This window comes from Crotalus tigris, unplaced genomic scaffold (genome assembly GCF_016545835.1).
Source record: "Crotalus tigris isolate CLP2741 ecotype Arizona unplaced genomic scaffold, ASM1654583v1 scf7180000018146.467361, whole genome shotgun sequence".
NCBI classification, from domain to species: Eukaryota; Metazoa; Chordata; class Lepidosauria; order Squamata; family Viperidae; genus Crotalus; species Crotalus tigris.
The window spans coordinates 302718-321059 of NW_024096846.1; the positions used below are offsets into that span (position 1 = coordinate 302718).

The following is an 18342-nucleotide window of genomic DNA, read 5'->3' on the forward strand; positions in this document are numbered from 1 at the left end:
TTCTCAACCTATGGGTCGCGACCCCATTTGGGGTCGATCGACCATTTCTCGGGGGTCGCCAAACAAGGCGATCTGCCATTTTCCCCCCTCGGGGGGCGGCGCTGCGCATGCGCGCCGCGCATGGGGGCGGTGCCACGCGTGGGGCGGTGCTGCGGCGCGCATGGGGGCGCCGCCACGCATGCGCGGCACGTTTGTGTGACGGGGGTCGCCGTCACACAAACGTTGAGAAGCACTGTATTAGAGGGACACCAGAGGTTGCAAAAATGGAGCTGGGGCTTGACATGGAGTTGTGAGTTGCATATCCAGCTGTATATTCTCAGCCCTATAGTTCGTTCCGTTGTTTTGCTTCAAAGAGTTCAGGCACAATTTCCAGAGAAATGTTTTAAAATCTGATTCTGGCTTTAGTCATCAGAATGGCCTGTGGCAGACCATCCACTATTTATTAAGATTTATATCTATTCTTGATCATAGTCTTCTTTTTTATTCCAGCCTCAGGAACAGCAACTGTATTTTAGGCCCCAAGTCTACTTCTTTTCTTTTCTTGATCTCTCCAGCCCTTTAAAGTGGCAAGATCCATGGCTTTCCACAAAGGCAGGGGACGTTCCCTGTGGCACTATTCAATGGTCCAAACAAGCAGTCTAGCTTCATCCATTCCATTTAGGTCTGCCCAAAGGTAGAACTTTTGATCTGCAATACAGAATGCTACACAACTACTACTCAGATGTGTTAAAGAAAGGATCTGTCCCTGGTATATATCTCATTCCTCTGCTATTTTTGATACCTAGGTTTTTGCTGGTTTGGGTAGTATTTCCCAAACTTGGAAAATATGATCTGAATTGAAATGCTAGTGAAACTGAAGGGGGGAAAAAAGGGTCTGACATAGCTTTCCCAGCAAATCAATCTGTGTGGGACCTTCTCTTCCTAGCCAGCACTGGTCGCAACGCTGTGTGTTGAGATGCCAGTACACCTGGAGGGTTGCAAGTTGAGACTGCTCTTTCTAGAAAAATAGTCTGTTTTCCAACTGTATAATAACCCTCTTGCTGTACTGTGTGGACTCAACTTCTCAGTTTGCCCACAGAGTTGTTTCCTACATCTCTTTCCTCCCACTTTCTGCAATCATACATACAGCTCAGAAAACACCCACATCCACCTAGGCATACCAGAATGCTAATATTTGCTTGACCCTTGGTCCCTGGCTCCATCCCTGTTTAACGAAGTAACCCTGAATGCCAACAGCTTTTTGTATCCAATTCTAAGGTAATTTCCTTCCCAGCCTACTCTGTGAATCCTCAAGGGGCTGAAGGTGGAAAGCCTCAATCTGAACAGATACATCAGCAACTTGACCTTTACTAAATTGCACTGGCCCTTCATGCCCAAGCAGGTGTTTGGAGTATAATGAACTTTCTGGTACCACTCCTGCCCTCTAGCCAGATGTATATAATCCTAACAATTGCCATAAGAACAAGCCCAGAAAATCAGGATGGACCCTGAACAAGGCAATGCGCAAACAGAGGAGAAATTAATGGGCTTACTTATTGGGGAAGATGATTATAGACTGCATACAAGCAGGACAGAGACTGAAGACTCTCTTGGGGTCCTTAGGGTGAAAGAAATTGAACGGTTTGAATAGTTTCTGGAAACAACGAACAGTTGCCCCATAAAGAAAAAGAGGGAAACAAAATAAACACCTCAAAGGCATCGCTGCTTACTTAGAACTCAATCTGCACATTACCAAAGCTAACTCTGCACATACAGTAAACAGCAGTAGATGGCTGTGCATCATATTGATTGCCTAAATGTCTGTGATGTCACCAAAATTATTTCTCATTTGCAAAAACCACACTTGTAATTTGGTGTCCACTTTGTAGACTACCATTGCAGGAGGTTTATTTTTTTTATCCTTCATTGTGGGGTTTTGTTACAAAATGGTTTTGCCTCTCTCTCTCTCTCTCTCTCTCTCTCTCTCTCTCTCTCTCTCTCTCTCTCTCTCTCTCTCTCTCTCTCCCTCCCTCCCTCCCTCTCTCTCTCTCCCCCCCCATGTGTGTTTTAAAAATATGTCATGCAATTCATTACATGATCCAAAATATCTAGTCACTGAAAACATGTAGTAAGAAAGTGGCCAAATTCACAGATTAATCAATGTTTGATTGGCAGCTATTTACCTACAAAGAATCCCTTCAAAAAAGTATAAACAGAAAAAATGAAAAACACAGGGGAAAAAAGGATGCTGTGTCCAGCTCCCCCACTTGTGCACTTGGATTAAAACCAGTCCTAGAAATTTTACCCTTTGCAATAAATATGCAGAAGTGTGCAGTAATAAAAGTCACATTACAAAAAAGGACAAAACAGCCACCCCTCTGCCCAATTACATTAATGACTGATTAAAATCAGTTGCCTGCAAATTGTTACCTTGTTTGTATAATTGAGTCCCCACCTGAATACACTAATCATTTTTCTTATATCAAACATGCAAGCCTAAGTGCACGTGCACAAATACACATACACTCCTCTCCTTCCAACAAGAATTACAAGCAGGCATGGAAAAATATAAAATGGAGATGGGGGCAAATGGAGAAAAATGGAGGGGAACTGTATAATTTTACAAAAATGCTAAGATTGTTTTCTTCTCTGTTGCTCACTCAGAGGGTCTTCATAGACATGGAATCCCCAGATTTTGCAAGATGGAAGCGAAGATGATCAGGTTTCAAACACGAATAAGGTGGACAATGTAGGTATGGGAAGATTATGGCTATTCCAAAAAACAGTATAGTAGAAACTGTGAATCAGCAAGAATACTAAGGAGAAACCCAAAGATGCTTTTCCAAAAGGCAGCTGGACTTTCTTGTTTTCTTCCTTGAAAACATTTTGCTTCTCAAGTAAGAAGCTTCTGAAGCGTCTTGGATGAGACATAAAAGGTTTTCAAAAAAAAAAGAAACCCAAGAAAGTCCAGTTGCCTTTTGGAAAAGCACCTTTGGGGCAACCATGACCTGGATGATTGAGGATCTGAGGATCTCCATAGACCAGGGGTAGGCAACCTCGGCTCTTTTATGACTCGTGAACTTCAATTCCCAGAATTCCTGAGCCAGCACAGCTGGCTCATGAATTCTGGGAGTTGAAGTCCACGAGTCATAAAAGAGCCGAGGTTGCCTACCCCTGCCATAGACATTAAGGAGAACAAAATAATAATAATAAGATCACAGAAAGTTTGACTTATGAGAATTAGAAGTTTGATATTAACATAGAAAAGAGCACAGAGCCCCAGCAGATATTTAAGGAGAAAGAGATATAGTTAAAAGTACAATAGAAAAATGTGGATCTCATTTTTCCACAGTGGAAGAGTGCACTACAAAATCCAGAATAAGCAGTCTACCATTGAACCCTTGGATTTTTAGTGTACAGCATCCCATCCATTTCTGGTTCTTTTTTAAATACTTCCATGCTCACTTTCAGGCACCGTCTTCCTGAATTAACATGGTTTGGCATACCCTAGTTTCAGCAGATGTTGAGTGTATTCAGAAGGTTAACGTTATTGGGAGATGCTCATTTTCCTTCTTTGCACTGTGCGCCGGCCCAGTGCCAGGTAGACCTGGCAGTGACCACTAGCCGCAATACACCGGATAATCAAGAATGACGCCACAGTCCCAAGAACTGCTGGCACCTCTGTGGAGAGTCAGGGTTTACAGACGTATTTCACCATCTGCTGCTGGCATCTTCTGGGTTATTAATACGGGGGAAACATCTGAGGATGGGTGAGTCGCTGGGAATAAACATATGAATTAACTAACTAAAGCTGTTACCTGGAAGGAGGCTCTCACGGCTTTATGGCAGCAGCAATGGAAACCATACCGAGCAAAGAAGAAGCTTTTGTTTTGTTTTGTTTTTAACATCTCTCCCGCAACATTTTCTTGTTCTCTAGGATGGCAGTGAATGGCTATCCTCTCCCCCTTCGTCACAATTCCCTTGAAGTGCAGTTGCAGAAAGTATCTTGAAACAAAGGAGTGTTAGCCAGTGAAACACGAAGGCCGCTTAATTAATACTGTATTTAAATTAATAGCCTGATTAGCTGCCCTAAAGGAACCTAAAAGACAGGTTCCCGTTTGCTTTCAGGGCACTAAAGGAACCCATCCATCCATTTTGCTGATTGGCTGTTTATAGCAAAAATTATTATTTAGAGCATGCTGTGGGAAGATAGCTTGGACAATATCATCAATGGGATCCTTAGTGCTCTCTGAGCTCAGTTGTCTTTTTGTAAACATTTCAATACCCAGCTAGGTAACATCATCAGTGCTAGAGGGAGGGAAGCTTGCTCTTGGTTTAGATACAAATGGCCTGCCCTGTCAATGTTGGTGAGGTTGTTCTCGATGGTTCCTTGATTAGGCTGTTGTTTACCACTAGCTTATTTATCTGAGGGTATTGTTTGGGGTATTGTCATCAGGATGTGTGGTAGAGGTGAGAGAAACAACTCAGGGCTGAGCTGTGGTGGCGCAGTGGTTAGAATGCAGTACTGCAGGCTCACTGCCAGCTGCCAGCAGTTTGGCAATTCAAATCTCACCAGGCTCAAAGTTGACTCAGGCTTCCATCCTTTCATGATCAGTAAAATGAGGACCCAGATTGTTGGGGACATGACTATGCTGACTCTGTAAACCGCTTAGAGAGGCTGTAAAGCACTGTGAAGTAGTATATAAGTCTAAGTCAGGGGTAGGCAACCTTGGCTCTTTTATGACTCGTGGACTTCAACTCCCAGAATTCCTGAGCCAGCCATGCTGAGGGGAAAGGGAGAGGTTTCCAAGCTGAGCCATGCTGGCTCAGGAATTCTGGGAGTTGAAGTCCCCGAGTCATAAAAGAGCCAAGGTGGCCTACCCCTGGTCTAAGTGCTATTGCTATTACTGGTAGCATTGATGGTAATGGAGGAACTCTGCCATTGTATTGTCACTGTTGATATACTGTACCTCCAGAAGGAAGCATAGGAGATACCTGGGGAAATGTGAGATTTCTTTTTACTAACCCTTCTCATTCTCATTATTGCATGTGCCAGAAATTACAATGACAACCATTAGGACAATGATCAAAGACAAATTATTGATGAGAAAAAGAAACTGTGCCTGTAATCAGTCACAGTCACCGCTTATCAGCACACACACACAAAAAACCCCCCAAAACCAATAACCCTGGAGTATGTGGATAGTGGTCTAGCTTGGAGTAAGGCAGTTACTCTTATCCTATTAAGAGAATGAGGACAGTTTCATTGTGAGATGATCCAAGCAATGATGGATACAAAGGATGGAAGGTGAACTGCAACTCTGACTCCCATCTAGGCTAGTCAAGGTGGCGAGGCTTTTCTCTCCTGCCAAGCACAATCTCAGAAGCCCTCAAAAATTCACAGCCACTGAATTATAAAGCAGCCACTCCTTTCTAGCTCCATTTTATTAAAATGGCCAGTTTCTGTTTCTATTTCTATTCCACCAGCAGAATTCTGGGGTTGTAAAATGGTGTGTTGTTGTTGTTGTTGTTTTGTTTGCCTTGGCTTGGTGGGGATTTGATGTGGAGTTGGCATTAATTGCAGGCTGAGGCAGTTGGGCACCCTAGGAAGTGCAACTACACAACAGCAGGAGTAGCTGTTGCAAGGTGAAAATGCTGATCTGCACGGATGATGCAAACAACAGCTGATGATGGATAATGGATGGTGTGTCAGGAATCTCTTCGGCAGCCTACAGTCCCATTTGCCTCAATTAAAGAAAGATGTTTGCAATTAACCAAATTGTGCTTCCCAAACACCCCTTTTTCAGGATGAAATCCCTTATTTTCTGGCATCTGTTTCAGGTAAACGTGACCCCTCCTCATTTTTTAGTTTCTTGGGGGGGGGGAGGAATTCAGCAATGTCTTTGCTTTTCCGCAGTATTGCCAAAATCGACTGCATGTTAAACAGATGTTCTGTAATTAAACCATGGAAGCTAAAAGATCTCAAGTGAGAACTTTTGGCATAAAATTACGTGGAAATTTAGGGCACCTTGGAGATAAGGATGGGCCTATCTGATGAAGAGTGGAATGTGTATGGGATCGTTATTGGCTGTGAAAGAAATAGTAGCCATTTTTCTTTTCTCCCCCCCCCCCATCAGCCTCTTTTCCACTTTTTGTTCTTGACCTATCCTCAGATACCAGTACCTGATACTCCTTCCAAAATGCCTCATGCAAAATTTTGTTTTTAGGGCCTTTTAGAGACAAAATGATGGGTGTCACTTTGTAATATAAAGCACAACCCTCTGAATCTTCCTAAAGCCTTTGCTTACTGAATCTAGAATTGTGCAAACCGTTTCACAAATTACAAACAAAAGCATTTTGAGCTTCATTCAAGCTTGTTGGACTAAACGGTTAAAGAGAAAGGGGTTTATGTTTGTCCTTTACAATTAATACAGTAGGCTCGGTAATCAGTGCAAAATTGGTGACTGGTTGCTGTTTCTGGATTTTCAATGGCTATTTCATAACGAGTACGTTGCAATAACTCAAATTTTTAAGTTATTGACACAGGGATCACCAATGCCAAATTTCTCAAATGTCTGTTACCTGGAATCCAAACTCAGCTTGTCTTCCCATGCAGTTTCTAGAGTAGGGGTCCCCAACCCCTGGGGCAGAGACCAGTACCAGTCCATGGCCTGTTAGGAACTCAGCCACACAAACAGCAGTTGAGCCAGTTGTACAGCCCAGTGGAGCTTTATCTGCCCATGCACAGGATCTAGGTTGCACATGAAACCATCCCCACCCTAGTCCGTGGAAGACAATTTTTCTTCCAAAACCATCCCTGGTGCCAGAAATTTTGGGGACCGTGGTTCTAGAGCACACTGCTTCCCAACCCTTCTCCCATGCTCTTGAAATATATACCTGTGTTTTGAACATTTCCAAGATCAAGACTCTAATAGCACTAGAAAGGCTCTGAATCAGTTTAGCCAAGATGTCATTAGGCAGCAGAGCAAATCCCTGTCTTTATCCCAACCCTTCAGAAGAAGCTGTATGCCCCTAAGGGCAAAATCCTGAAGAGGATGCCCAGAAAAAAGACATGAAAGCCTCAGAGACAAGGGTGGCTACCCCTTCTAGACAATTAGGTCTGGATTATTAACACCTATTTGGCTAACAATAGGTAGGACCACACAAGGTTCCATGTCCCATCCTGCCTGGTCTCCATGATGTATTAACCTTTAGATCAGAAGATAATAAATTGGCTTAAACAAGCAAGCAAAAAGACCCAGCTGGTATTCAGCAGGAGCAGAATTTGGTTACAGGACCAGTTGATTCCTTAGATTATATCTGCCAGGTGGGATGCCACATTATTTCAGTAGAAACATTAGAAAAGACTGGACATCTTCTAGGCCAGTGGTTCTTAACCTGTTTGAACGAATCGCCCCCTTGAGCCAATGAGGAAGTTGTCATCGCCCCCCTCCCCCAACATAACCTCTCAATCACAACCTAGGAAATAATTCTTCAATTTATGCAAACACTTTTTTTGTTTTCTTTAAAATTGTCATCAGGACATATTGATGCAAATAATTTATTTCCAGTCTTTTTCCCATATCTCCCATATTCTGGCTAATGGCGCGCCACTGTATGGGCAGAGGCTGCTGCGCAACGCGCATGAAGATAAGCGATGCATATTCACATATGTACGGTGTTCTGTACTGAAGCTAGCTGGAGGAACATTTGAAAATGCAATTCAATCCACTAAGAGCGAGTGATCTGATATTTTTATATGACAGATATGCAGCCATTCACTGTACGAAAAAGTCTCAAAAGTGTCCCCAAAACTTCTTGCTCCATCACCCCCATATCGCTCCCTTTTCGTTCCTTTGCCCCCGTATCGCCCCTTTTCGTTCCATCACCCCCCTGAAAAATGAAATCGCCCCCTGGGGGGCAATATCGCCCAGGTTAAGAACCACTGTTCTAGGCTACACCCTGCATTAGTAACCTCCCCCAGAAAACAGTTAAGGCTATGGGTCCTAGAGCAAGAGGTGCAAAGAATTAAATGGGAGAAGAGTCCCACTGGGGAAATGATAAAAAGAGAGAAGGAGGACAGGGCATTGAAAGGGGCAAACTCTATCCAAGGTCCTGAAGTTGCAACCGAAGCAAATGTTTTAGTACAGGTTTCCACTCAAACCCTCAATTTATTGTAATTCTTTCTTTCTTTCTTTCTTTCTTTCTTTCTTTCTTTCTTTCTTTCTTTCTTTCTTTCTTTCTTTCTTTCTTTCTTTCTTTCTTTCTTTCTTTCTCTCTCTCTCTCTCTCTCTCTCTCTCTCTCTTCTTTGTTTCTTTCTGTCATTCCAAGGAACTCCTACATCACCTCCCTTGCCAAGCCATTGGGTGGTTAAAATATATTTCTCCTCTGTTCTGCTGAAGCTGCCCATGATGCTGGGCCAAGTCAAAAAGGAAAAGCCACAAGATCTCATTGTTGTTGGGAAGTGTGACCAAGGACTGCCTTTATCAGCTTCCTGCTTCCTATTACTTCCTGACAGCTGGGCTAAGTATTGAACAGGATGGTTAAATGATGGGATGTCAGAACCTCTGAGAAGTTCTCCTTCTCGCCTCTTGCTTTTCTTCTGTTGGTGCTAGCAGATGACCACACTGTCTGCCTCCTTGAAATTGTGCTCAGGGTGTTTTATACAAACACGTTTTCTTTGTTGCATGCATGACTGCTCCCCATAAAGGGAAGAAAGTCCTTCCTCAATGGAGAAAATTAATGTATCAGGAAGACTTGAATTCCTTTCTCAACATGTTGGTTTTCTATATGCACAGGGCTTTGAAAATAAAATACGCTGTTCTCTACAGCATCGATAGAAGGATCTTACTAGTGCTGAGTTCTGAGATTATAATTTAATTGCAATTTAATTTGTAGAGAAGGGTAGCATGTTTTGGGGCCAGGGATTTCAAAGACTAGTACCAATGTTTGAACAAAGATTCCTCCTCAGGCTGAAGTATAAATCTATGGCAAGGCGGTGGGTGGGAAACGACCCTTGAAAAAAATCTGCTATTCATGTATTCGATAGCCACTTTGCAGGGAATGAAAAAAAGCAGTTTGTGTTATGTGTTGTGTGCATATTTGCTCATATTAAATAAGGCCATCTTCTCTCCTTTTCTTTAGCCCAGGAGAAGAGACATTGTATTTATATCAAGGCCTCAGAGGCATATATAATTTATTAGGGTTTATTCATTTTTATAAACAAAATGCCTGTCATGAATTTTTGATAGAAAAGGAAACAATACTTTTGAGGGATGGAATAATGGGGGGGGGGGGAAGCAGGTTGTACGTTTTTCCATTCTGACATTGAAATCCTGAAAGTGAGGTGGGGCTTTGGATCAGTTAGGTGGCAAAACATTGGGAACATATTTAAAAAAAAATATCCTAAAACCTTAAGCCGGTTTTTAAAGTGGGATGTTTGTGAGCGGGAGGCTGGAAACCTGCTGTGTGTTGATTTATTTCTGGAGTGTAGTAAAGCCCCTTAGAGGCATCAGATATAACAAGGTAAATAACACATCAAATCTCCCCTCTTGCCAATTGTGTGTGCATGCCAGCTGCAGATGTCTAGGGTTAGGGAACAAAGTACGCAGCATTAAATATACACAAGCTTCCATCCAGGTGGAGGCAGGCAGCAAAGAGTCCTAAGATGTGGGCCATCAAATAAGTAAATAAATAAATAGTCTTTGGAAAGACACAGAGAGCAGCTGTTTTGAATCCTTCCAAGTTATACTTAAGGGATGGAATGATCAGTACTGTCTTTTGAATCAATCTGAATTCCAGTCGCAAAGGGGCTTCTTTCTCACAAAATCCTAGAAAAATATCCAGTGGGAAGTTTTGGATACTGAAGCTAGCGATGCCAATGTTCTTACCCCTATCTGTATTTTTACAGTTCTGTCTCTTGGAAAAGTCAGGAAAGCAAAAAGAACCAAGGGTTACTTGCAGCCTCTTTCCCTTCCTGATAGCAGTTCTTGGAGCAATATGTGATCTTTTCTCCCAGGGAGACTGGTTAGACTGGGAAGTAAATCTCAGAAGATGACAATGGCCGGCCACTTCCTTTTCTTTCTTTCTTTCTTTCTTTCTTTCTTTCTTTCTTTCTTTCTTTCTTTCTTTCTTTCTTTCTTTCTTTCTTTCTTTCTTTCTTTCTTTCTTTCTTTCTTTCCTTTTTTCTTTTTTTAACATGGACCCAGACCAAGAATTGAGAAGAGAGTAGGAAGTTTTAGCAGGGAGGATTAGAATTTATGGCAAAGTGCATGATGTTTGAGGCCAGAGTGCCATGGAGCCCTAAGCTTTGGTTGCAGATTCCAGAGTCTCTTAAAAATAGCTTTGTAAGCTTTTGAACGTGTCAGAAGAGGATCATAGATACATACACAACTATCTGTTTACTAAATACTTAATTAGCTTGGTTTAATTTGTTAGTTTTTGGCCTAAACTTTCAGAGCACCCCTCCCCCCCAGAATGATTGAACTAGCCACAATAGCAGGATTAACATATTGTACTATGTACTATGAAAAAGCAAACAAACCACGTTATTTACTCTAACAGCATAAAGAACACTAGATGATAAAGGATTCCTAGGCCACCATATTCAGCCTGCAAGTTCCCATTACCCTAATTAGCATGTGCGATCATCTAAGATTATGGGAGTTGTAGTCCAGCAACATCGGGAGAGCCTTAAGTTCCCCATCACTGACCTTCTGCAAAGGAATTAGAAAGTGTACAGTGTATTAGAAAAATATGCAAGAGGTCTAGATTCGCTTTAGGTGTTTCTATATGGCCAGCTTGCCTTTGTATAATTACTCCACTGGAACTCATGTATTTTATTTCATGCTACCTCACTGATTTTACGCACTTTGTTCCACACAATTATCCACATCTATAGCTTGGGGATATGTGACAAATGCACACTTTCCTTCTGCTTACTGTCTTTTTGAGAATGTTGATTTTATTATTATTAAATATACTTTGAAGGAAAAACATGACTATTAATTATCTCAAAATAATTGCTTGTTGCATCATCTTGAATTTAGGGAAAGCCAAGAAGATTAGATTTTAGCCTTAAGAGTTCTTTCACGCTGCTTCTTTCGCACCAGTGACTCACTCTGGCATTCAATTAGCTGCCATTCATTTTGGGCCCCTTTCCCCCTCGTTGCATAGTACATGCAAGTCTTAAACATCTTATTCTCACTAGATTCAACTTCTGTGTTTTTCCCGATGCACCAAGTTTTCACCTCCATATAATAAAATGGGCAGAACTGCATTTATATACATGCAAATTTTTAACTTCCATGATAAAAAAATATTATGTTGTCACAAAGTTTGTGATCTATTAAATAAATAAATAAAGAAGCATGGCCACTGTTTACATGTTGTCTACCCTAATAACATTTGTATGTATAGTCAAATTGTCAGATTCATGTGTGAACATATCTCTGTAATGTTCCCACAAAGAAAAATCTGGGTAAGGTAAAGGCAAGAAAGTGGAACTATCCTGCTTTGGGATTCTTTTTTAATCATGAAAATATGAACCACAATGTTGTAAAGCAACAATAAAAAGCTGTGTATTTTCCTAACGTGCGCTCAGTGCAACCAGAAAAAATGCTTAATTGTGCTCCTAATTATAAAACACTGCAGAGCAATTCCACCTTTGCTTCCTTGAAAATGTTTAAAAACAAACAAACGAACACGAAGTGCAAGCAAAGACAGAGCATGTCACAAATGATAGAAGAGAATGTTTTCATGCGGAGTTATTTAAAAATAACAACTAGAGAAGGAATATTATGCTGGTGATGTACAGGCTAACTTCATATTCCATTTTTTCCTCCTATTACATGCTAACAAAACAAAACAAAAAAGGATGAGGGTTTTTAAGACTCTTTGACTTTCCTACGAATAGGGCTGCTTCCTTTGAAAAGAAAAGTAGTGAAGACGATGAAGCACAGCCAGGATAGCGATAGCACTTAGACTTATATGCCGCTTCACAGTGCTTTGCAGCCCTCTCTGAGCAGTTTACAGAGTCAGCCTATTGCCCCCCAACAATCTGGGTCCTCATTTTACCGACCTCGGAAGGATGGAAAGACTGAGTCAGCCGGTCAGGATTGAACTCCTAGCGGTCACCTCCCAAAGAGTTTGACAGCTCACCTGAATTTGTGTGCAAAATTGGGGAGGATGTAAATGTAGGTAGGAAGGGATGCCTGCCTGCTAAGATGGGTGAAATTTCACCCCTACTCTTCTGCTTGGGCAATGGGCACCTACCTATACATCCTTCTCCTCAACTGGGTCCTTTCTCTCCCCTCTCCCATCCTCCCAGAAGAAAGAAGCACCTGTTAAACCTTACATGCCTGCAGCAAGTTAGAGAAACGGACCCGGAAAGGAGAAAGAAGGGAGGTTTTTAATGGGGCGATAGGAAAGGCCAGCTTTGGTACAAAACTTGAGAGTCTGAGCGGTGGGGATTCAGGGATCCTTCTAGTTACAAGATAAGGACTCCAGGGCCGGTCAAGGAAGAGAGGAGAGAGAAAGGACTCACCGTTGGAACCCGCGTGATTTGTCTCAGTCGAAGGGGCATGTTCCTGGACGGCGCGTCTTTCCTTCTAGAGCCGAGCTGCGGGGCTTTGGGGATTCCCTTCGGCTGGACGGCTGGGCTTTTGAAGCTGCAACAGTTTGTCCCGCCGGCCCGGCGCATCCCAGTCGCGCCTGCCCCCGCCTCCAGGACGGGAAGGAGGGGTGGTCCCCCCTGTAATTCCCCCGCCTGTTTTTTTTGGGGGGGGTGCGGTTGGTGGGACGTGAAGGAGAGAAAGAGACGGGGGCAGTCCTGGGATCGGGGCTCGCATCCCGAGTAAATACGAACAAGGAGGTGCAAGTCACACGAACTACTAGCCGGAGAGAAAAGTAGTCGCGCAGCCCGAGGGCATGCGCGCGGTTGCCTGCAAGGAAATAAGGGGTGCCCGGGTCTGTTTTGGGGGACTTGGTAGGATTTGCAGGAGAGATGAGGCGAGGGGGGGGGCGCATCCGGCCTATGGGCCTTGAGCCCAAAGTGCTGGGGATATGAATCCTTCAGAGGAGCGTTTGCAGATGAGTTGATAGAGCTCATCCCTTGGACTTCATTGATCGTAAACCCCCCCCCCCTCCCTTCCTGCTTGGGACCCCGGCTTGCTTGGCTAAAGGTGGTTCTCCTGAGGAAGGGCAGGATAGGGCCGAGGATCCCCTTGTGTTCAAGGGGAAGAAGAGGAAAAGTGTATTGTCTCAGAAAAGGAAGGCCACTTGAGGTGGAATTAAGAAAAAGCTTTGTCTCTCACGTGCCTGTCGGGAAATTTCTCCTTAGTTCTAGGTTGCTTCTGTCCTTGATTAGTTTCCACCCGTTGCTTCTTGTCCTGCCCTCAGGTGCTTTGGAGAATAGTTTGACTCCCTCTTCTTTGGGGCAGCCCCTGAGATATGGGAACACTGCTATCATGTCCCCCCTCGTCCTTCTCTTCATTAAGCTGACTCAGGAATTCTGGGAGTTGAAGTCCATGAGTCATAAAAGAGCAGAGGTTACCTACCCCTGAACTAGACATACCCAATTCCAGCTTTGACATCAGTGTTTTTGCCCCATGACTCTGAAGGGAGGAAATGAGAGGGCTGAGAAAATGGCTTTGGAGGTATCTCTAGTACTCTCCTCCAGCCTTTCCAATACAGGCAGTCCTTGACTTACAACAGTTCATTTAGTGACCGTTTGAAGTTACAACGGGATTGAAAAAAGTGACCATTTTTCCCCACTTATGACCATTGCAGCATCCCTGTGGTCACATGATTCAGATGCTTGGCAACTGGTTCATATTTATGACGGGTGCAGGGTCTCGTGACCAGCTTCTGACAAGCAAAGTCAGTGGGGAAGCCAGATTCACTTAACAACCGTGTTACTAACGTAACAATTTCCGTGATTCACTTAACAACTTGTGTGGCAAGAAAAGTTGTAAAACGGGGCAAAAGTCCCTAAACAAATGTTTCACTTAACAACAGAAATGTTGGGCTCAATTATGGTCATAGGTCGAGGACTACCTGTACATCCGATTTGTAACATTTTATTAAATTATAGAATAAAATGCAAAAATACAAAAGCAAACAGCAGAACACAATGGGGAGGGAAAAGGGGGAACATCTGATGGTAGCTCTTATCAGCTCATTTCAGGAGCTGGTAATGTTGGTTGGAGATGATGGGCAGTTCAATCCACCTAGATGGCCTTAGATTAAGAAAGGCCACGTAAAGCAAGGGCAATAGGACAATCTTTTGGAAACTCTTAACAGCCAAGTCACCACAGAGTCGAATGCAAGGAAGCCAGTGGCGTCAGCCTGGAAAGTTGGAGGGTCCACTGACGAATCAGAGCTCCTGTAAGCCATACACTCAGAATAGCAATAGCAATAGCACTTAGACTTATATACCCTTTCACAGTGCTTTACAGCCCTCTCTGAGCAGTTTACAGAGTCAACCTATGGCTCCCCAACAATCTGGGTCCTCATTTTACCGACCTTGGAAGGATGGAAGGCTGAGTCAACCTTGAGCCGATGAGGATCGAACTGCTGGCGGTCAGCAGAATTAGCCTGCAATACTGCATCCTAACCACTGCGCCACCATGGCTGTGCCTCAAAACATTGGAATTACTCCTAACTAAGAATAGTGTTCTACTTTCCATATTTTTGAAAGATCCTTTTGCTGTGTGCTCTGGGGGTCCTACCCGTCGAAGCTTCTCTGAGTGGCTGGCAGGGTTTTGAAAATGTCATTGCCTTGCAATTAATTTTCTTATTTGTTTTTCCTAAAGGGAAAAAAGAAGAAAAATAGGAAGATCAGTAGTTTTCCTGGGAGACCGATATATACATCTTTCTATCTAAGTAGCTAAGCTGTCTATTATGGTAAAATCCAACGCTTGTCTTCTGAGGAATCAACTGTGAAGGGGAGAACTTTGTCCCATCTTCCTTGCACCGGAGAACCCCATTATAAGATCAGATTCCAATGTTAGCCTTCAAATATGTACAATTTTCATGACTGCACTTCTTCATAGCCCTTGCAAGGCTGAACTGCGGTTATTTGCCAAGACTGACAAAATGCATGTCTTCACCATATGTCAGTCGGCAATCAATTTTATTTTTCATACAAACAAAACTCAGGTATGTTTGCTTCTGGGCCCCTACATTTCACATCAGGCGGGGGTGACATTTATAACTGATGGGGCCATCAACCTGCTGGGTTTATATATATGATAGGTGCGTACATGTGTGTGTGTTTTCTCCATCCTGCTTGATTGCTTGGATAGAAACAAACCTTTCCTTAGTTAATGGCAGGCTAGCCGTTGCTACTAGAGACTGAAGAATCTAATACCATTTTTCTCAACTCTCAATCTATAGATGTGCTAAATTTCCAAGCGTCATCCTCCCTGGTCAGCTGAGGAGCTAGTCTGTCTAACTTGGAATGATGGGAGTTGCAATCCAACACAACTAGAACCCTAAAGTTTGAGAGAAGCTGGTCTCATAATTATAGCAAAATGTTGTTTTGACTCTGAAAAGGAACAGAGCTGTGATGTAAGGGAATATGATGTTAAAACAATGTTTAGTTTTACAGTATTCCCAGCTCACACAGAGATTGAAACAATGAGTATGTTTTATTGTAGTTGCAGCACTTAATCCTCCCAAATTAAAACTGGGGACCTGACTGTACTCAGATGGAAAACCAGAAGGAAATTTCAGGACTATGGGTGACACTGGAAAGTTGAAAAAGCACTCTAAAAGATAGAAAGGGCTAATTATTCCTGTATTGCTCCCAAGAAAATAACACAGATGTCCTTTGAAATCAACAGAAGTTAAGCTTCATTCAAGATTTTATTTGAAAAGATGGGCCAAGATATGTCTGAATTTTCTTCTTATTTGAATAAAGGATTTTGAGATGATAACATCTCTTCTAGTTAGTAAATGCAATGTAATCAAACGGAAGGGGCAAGCTTGGGTGTAGCAGGGAGATATTGTGTTCGATAGGTCCTCTTGCTAAGATGGATTTCCATTGACTTTATCATTTGATAGCAGCTCTAAGAGGTTTAGTGACTTGTGAGGGCCTAGGTCTAATCACTTTTTATATTACCCCTAATGGTACCCAAATGATGCCATGACAGTATCATTGGGGGGGGGGTTTAAAAAGTAAAGATCCTTACAACAACAACAACAACAACAACAACAACAACAACAACAACAACAATAATAATAATAATAATAATAATAATAATAATAATAATAATAAAGTTGGAAGGGACCTTGGAGGTTATCAAGTCCAACCCCCTGCTCAGGCAGGTAACCCTATACCATTTCAGACAAATGGCTGTCCAGTTTCTTCTTAAAAACTTCCAGTGTTGGAGCATTCACCACTTCTGGAGGCAGGTTGTTCCACTGATTAATTGTTCTAACTGTCTGGAAGTTTCTCCTTAGTTCTAGGTTGCTTCTCTCTTTGGTTAGTTTCCACCCGTTGCTTCTTGTCCTGCCTTCAGGTGCCTTGGAAAATAGCTTGACTCCCTCTTCTTTGTGGCAGCCCCTGAGATATTGGAACACTGCTATCATGTCCCCCCTCATCCTTCTCTTCATTATTTATTTATTTATGAGATAAACTAGACATACCCAATTCCAGCAACCGTTCCTTATATGTTTTAGCCTCCAGTCCCCTAATCATTTTTGTTGCTCTTCTCTGTACTCTTTCTAGGGTCTCAATATCTTTTTTACATTGTGGTGACCAAAACTGGATGCAGTATTCCAAGTGTGGCCTTACCAAGGCATTGTAAGTGGTATTAATACTTCACATGATCTTGATTCTATCCCTTTGTTAATGCAGCCTAGCACCGTGTTGGCTTTTTTGGCAGCTGCAACACACTGTTGACTCATATTTAAATGATTGTCCAGTAGGACTCCAAGATTCCTCTCACAATTACTACTATTGAACAATGTACCCCCTATACTATACCTGTATATTTGGTTTTTCTTGCCTAAATGTAGAACCTTATTTTTTTCACCATTGAATTTCATTTTGTTAGATAGCGCCCAGTGTTCAAGTCTGTCCAAATCCTCCTGTATCCTAAGCCTGTCTTCTGGAATGTTGGCTATTCCTGCCAGCTTGGTGTCGTCTGCAAATTTGATGAGTTCCCCATCTATCCCCTCATCCAAATTGTTGATGAAGATGTTGAAGAGCACTGGGCCCAGAACAGAGCCCTGGGGCACCCCACTACACACTTCCCTCCATGTAGATGCGGTTCCATCAAGGACCACACATTGAGTATGGCCAGTCAGCCAGCTACGGATCCATCTAGTGGTAATGCTGTCTAACCCGCATCTTTCTATCTTATCAAGTAGTAGGTTGTGATCTATTTGTCAAATAGCCTCAGAGCAAAATCAAAATCAACCTGGGCTGGAGGTTGGATAGACTTATAAAATCCTAGGATTAGAGAGACCTTGGAAATCTTCAAGCCCAGTCCCTTGTCTGGGGCAGGAATCCTCAGAGCATCCCAGATACATGGCTGTCTAATTTTGTCATAAAAACCTCCCATGACAAAAAACTCACAATTCCATAAAGCAGATTGTTCCACTGCTTTATAACTCGCACAATCAGGAAATTCCTCCTTATTTTGGGGATCTCTCTCTCTCTCTCTGTGTAAAACATCCACCTGGGGCTTCTTGTCCTACTCTTGAGAACTATGGAGAATAAATTCATGCTCTCGTTCCTTGCGAAAAAAAGCCAATGTAATCCTCGGCTGCAGTAATAGAGGGATAGAATCAAGATCACGTGAAGTGTTAATGTCATTTTATAATATCTTGGTAAAACCATACTTGGAATATTGCAATTTTGGTTGCCACAATATAAAAAAGATGTTGAGACTCTGGAAAGAGTGCAGAAAAAAGCTACAAAGATGATTAGACAACTGGAGTATAAAACATAAGAAGAATTTGCAGGAATTGGGCATGTCTAACTTAATGAAAAGAAGGACTAGGGGGTGATATGAAAGCAGTGTTCCAATCCCTAAGGGGCTGCCACAAAGAAGAGGGGGTCAATCTATTCTCCAAATCACCTGAAGGCAGGACAAGAAGCAATGGAGGAAACTACAGTAATCAAGGAGAGAAGCAACCTAGAACTAAGGAGACATTTTGCATTTTGCTGAGGACTGCAATAAAAAGAAAAGAGCAGTGAAGATGATGAAGAGCTTGGAGGCTATGAAGGAACTGTGTATGTTTAGCCTAAAGAGGAGAAGATTGGGGGGATACCGAATTTGAAAACTGCTATTCTGTATCCCCACAATCTTCTCGTCTTTAGGCTAGTTCCTTCATAGCCTCCAAGCTCTTCA

At 42.6% G+C, this 18342-nt stretch overlaps 1 protein-coding gene across 1 annotated transcript in view; it reads right to left on the reverse strand.

Moving 5' to 3' along the window:
• LOC120310210 (cytochrome c oxidase subunit NDUFA4-like) overlaps positions 1-12737 on the reverse strand; it is a 50542-nt gene extending 37805 nt beyond the window's left edge. Inside the window, exon 1 of the mRNA XM_039348362.1 lies at positions 12525-12737. Within this exon, the coding sequence (XP_039204296.1) occupies positions 12525-12680 (156 nt within the window). The 5' untranslated portion in view covers positions 12681-12737. The remainder of the gene's footprint in view (positions 1-12524) is intronic.
• Between the last annotated feature and the right edge of the window lie 5605 nt (positions 12738-18342).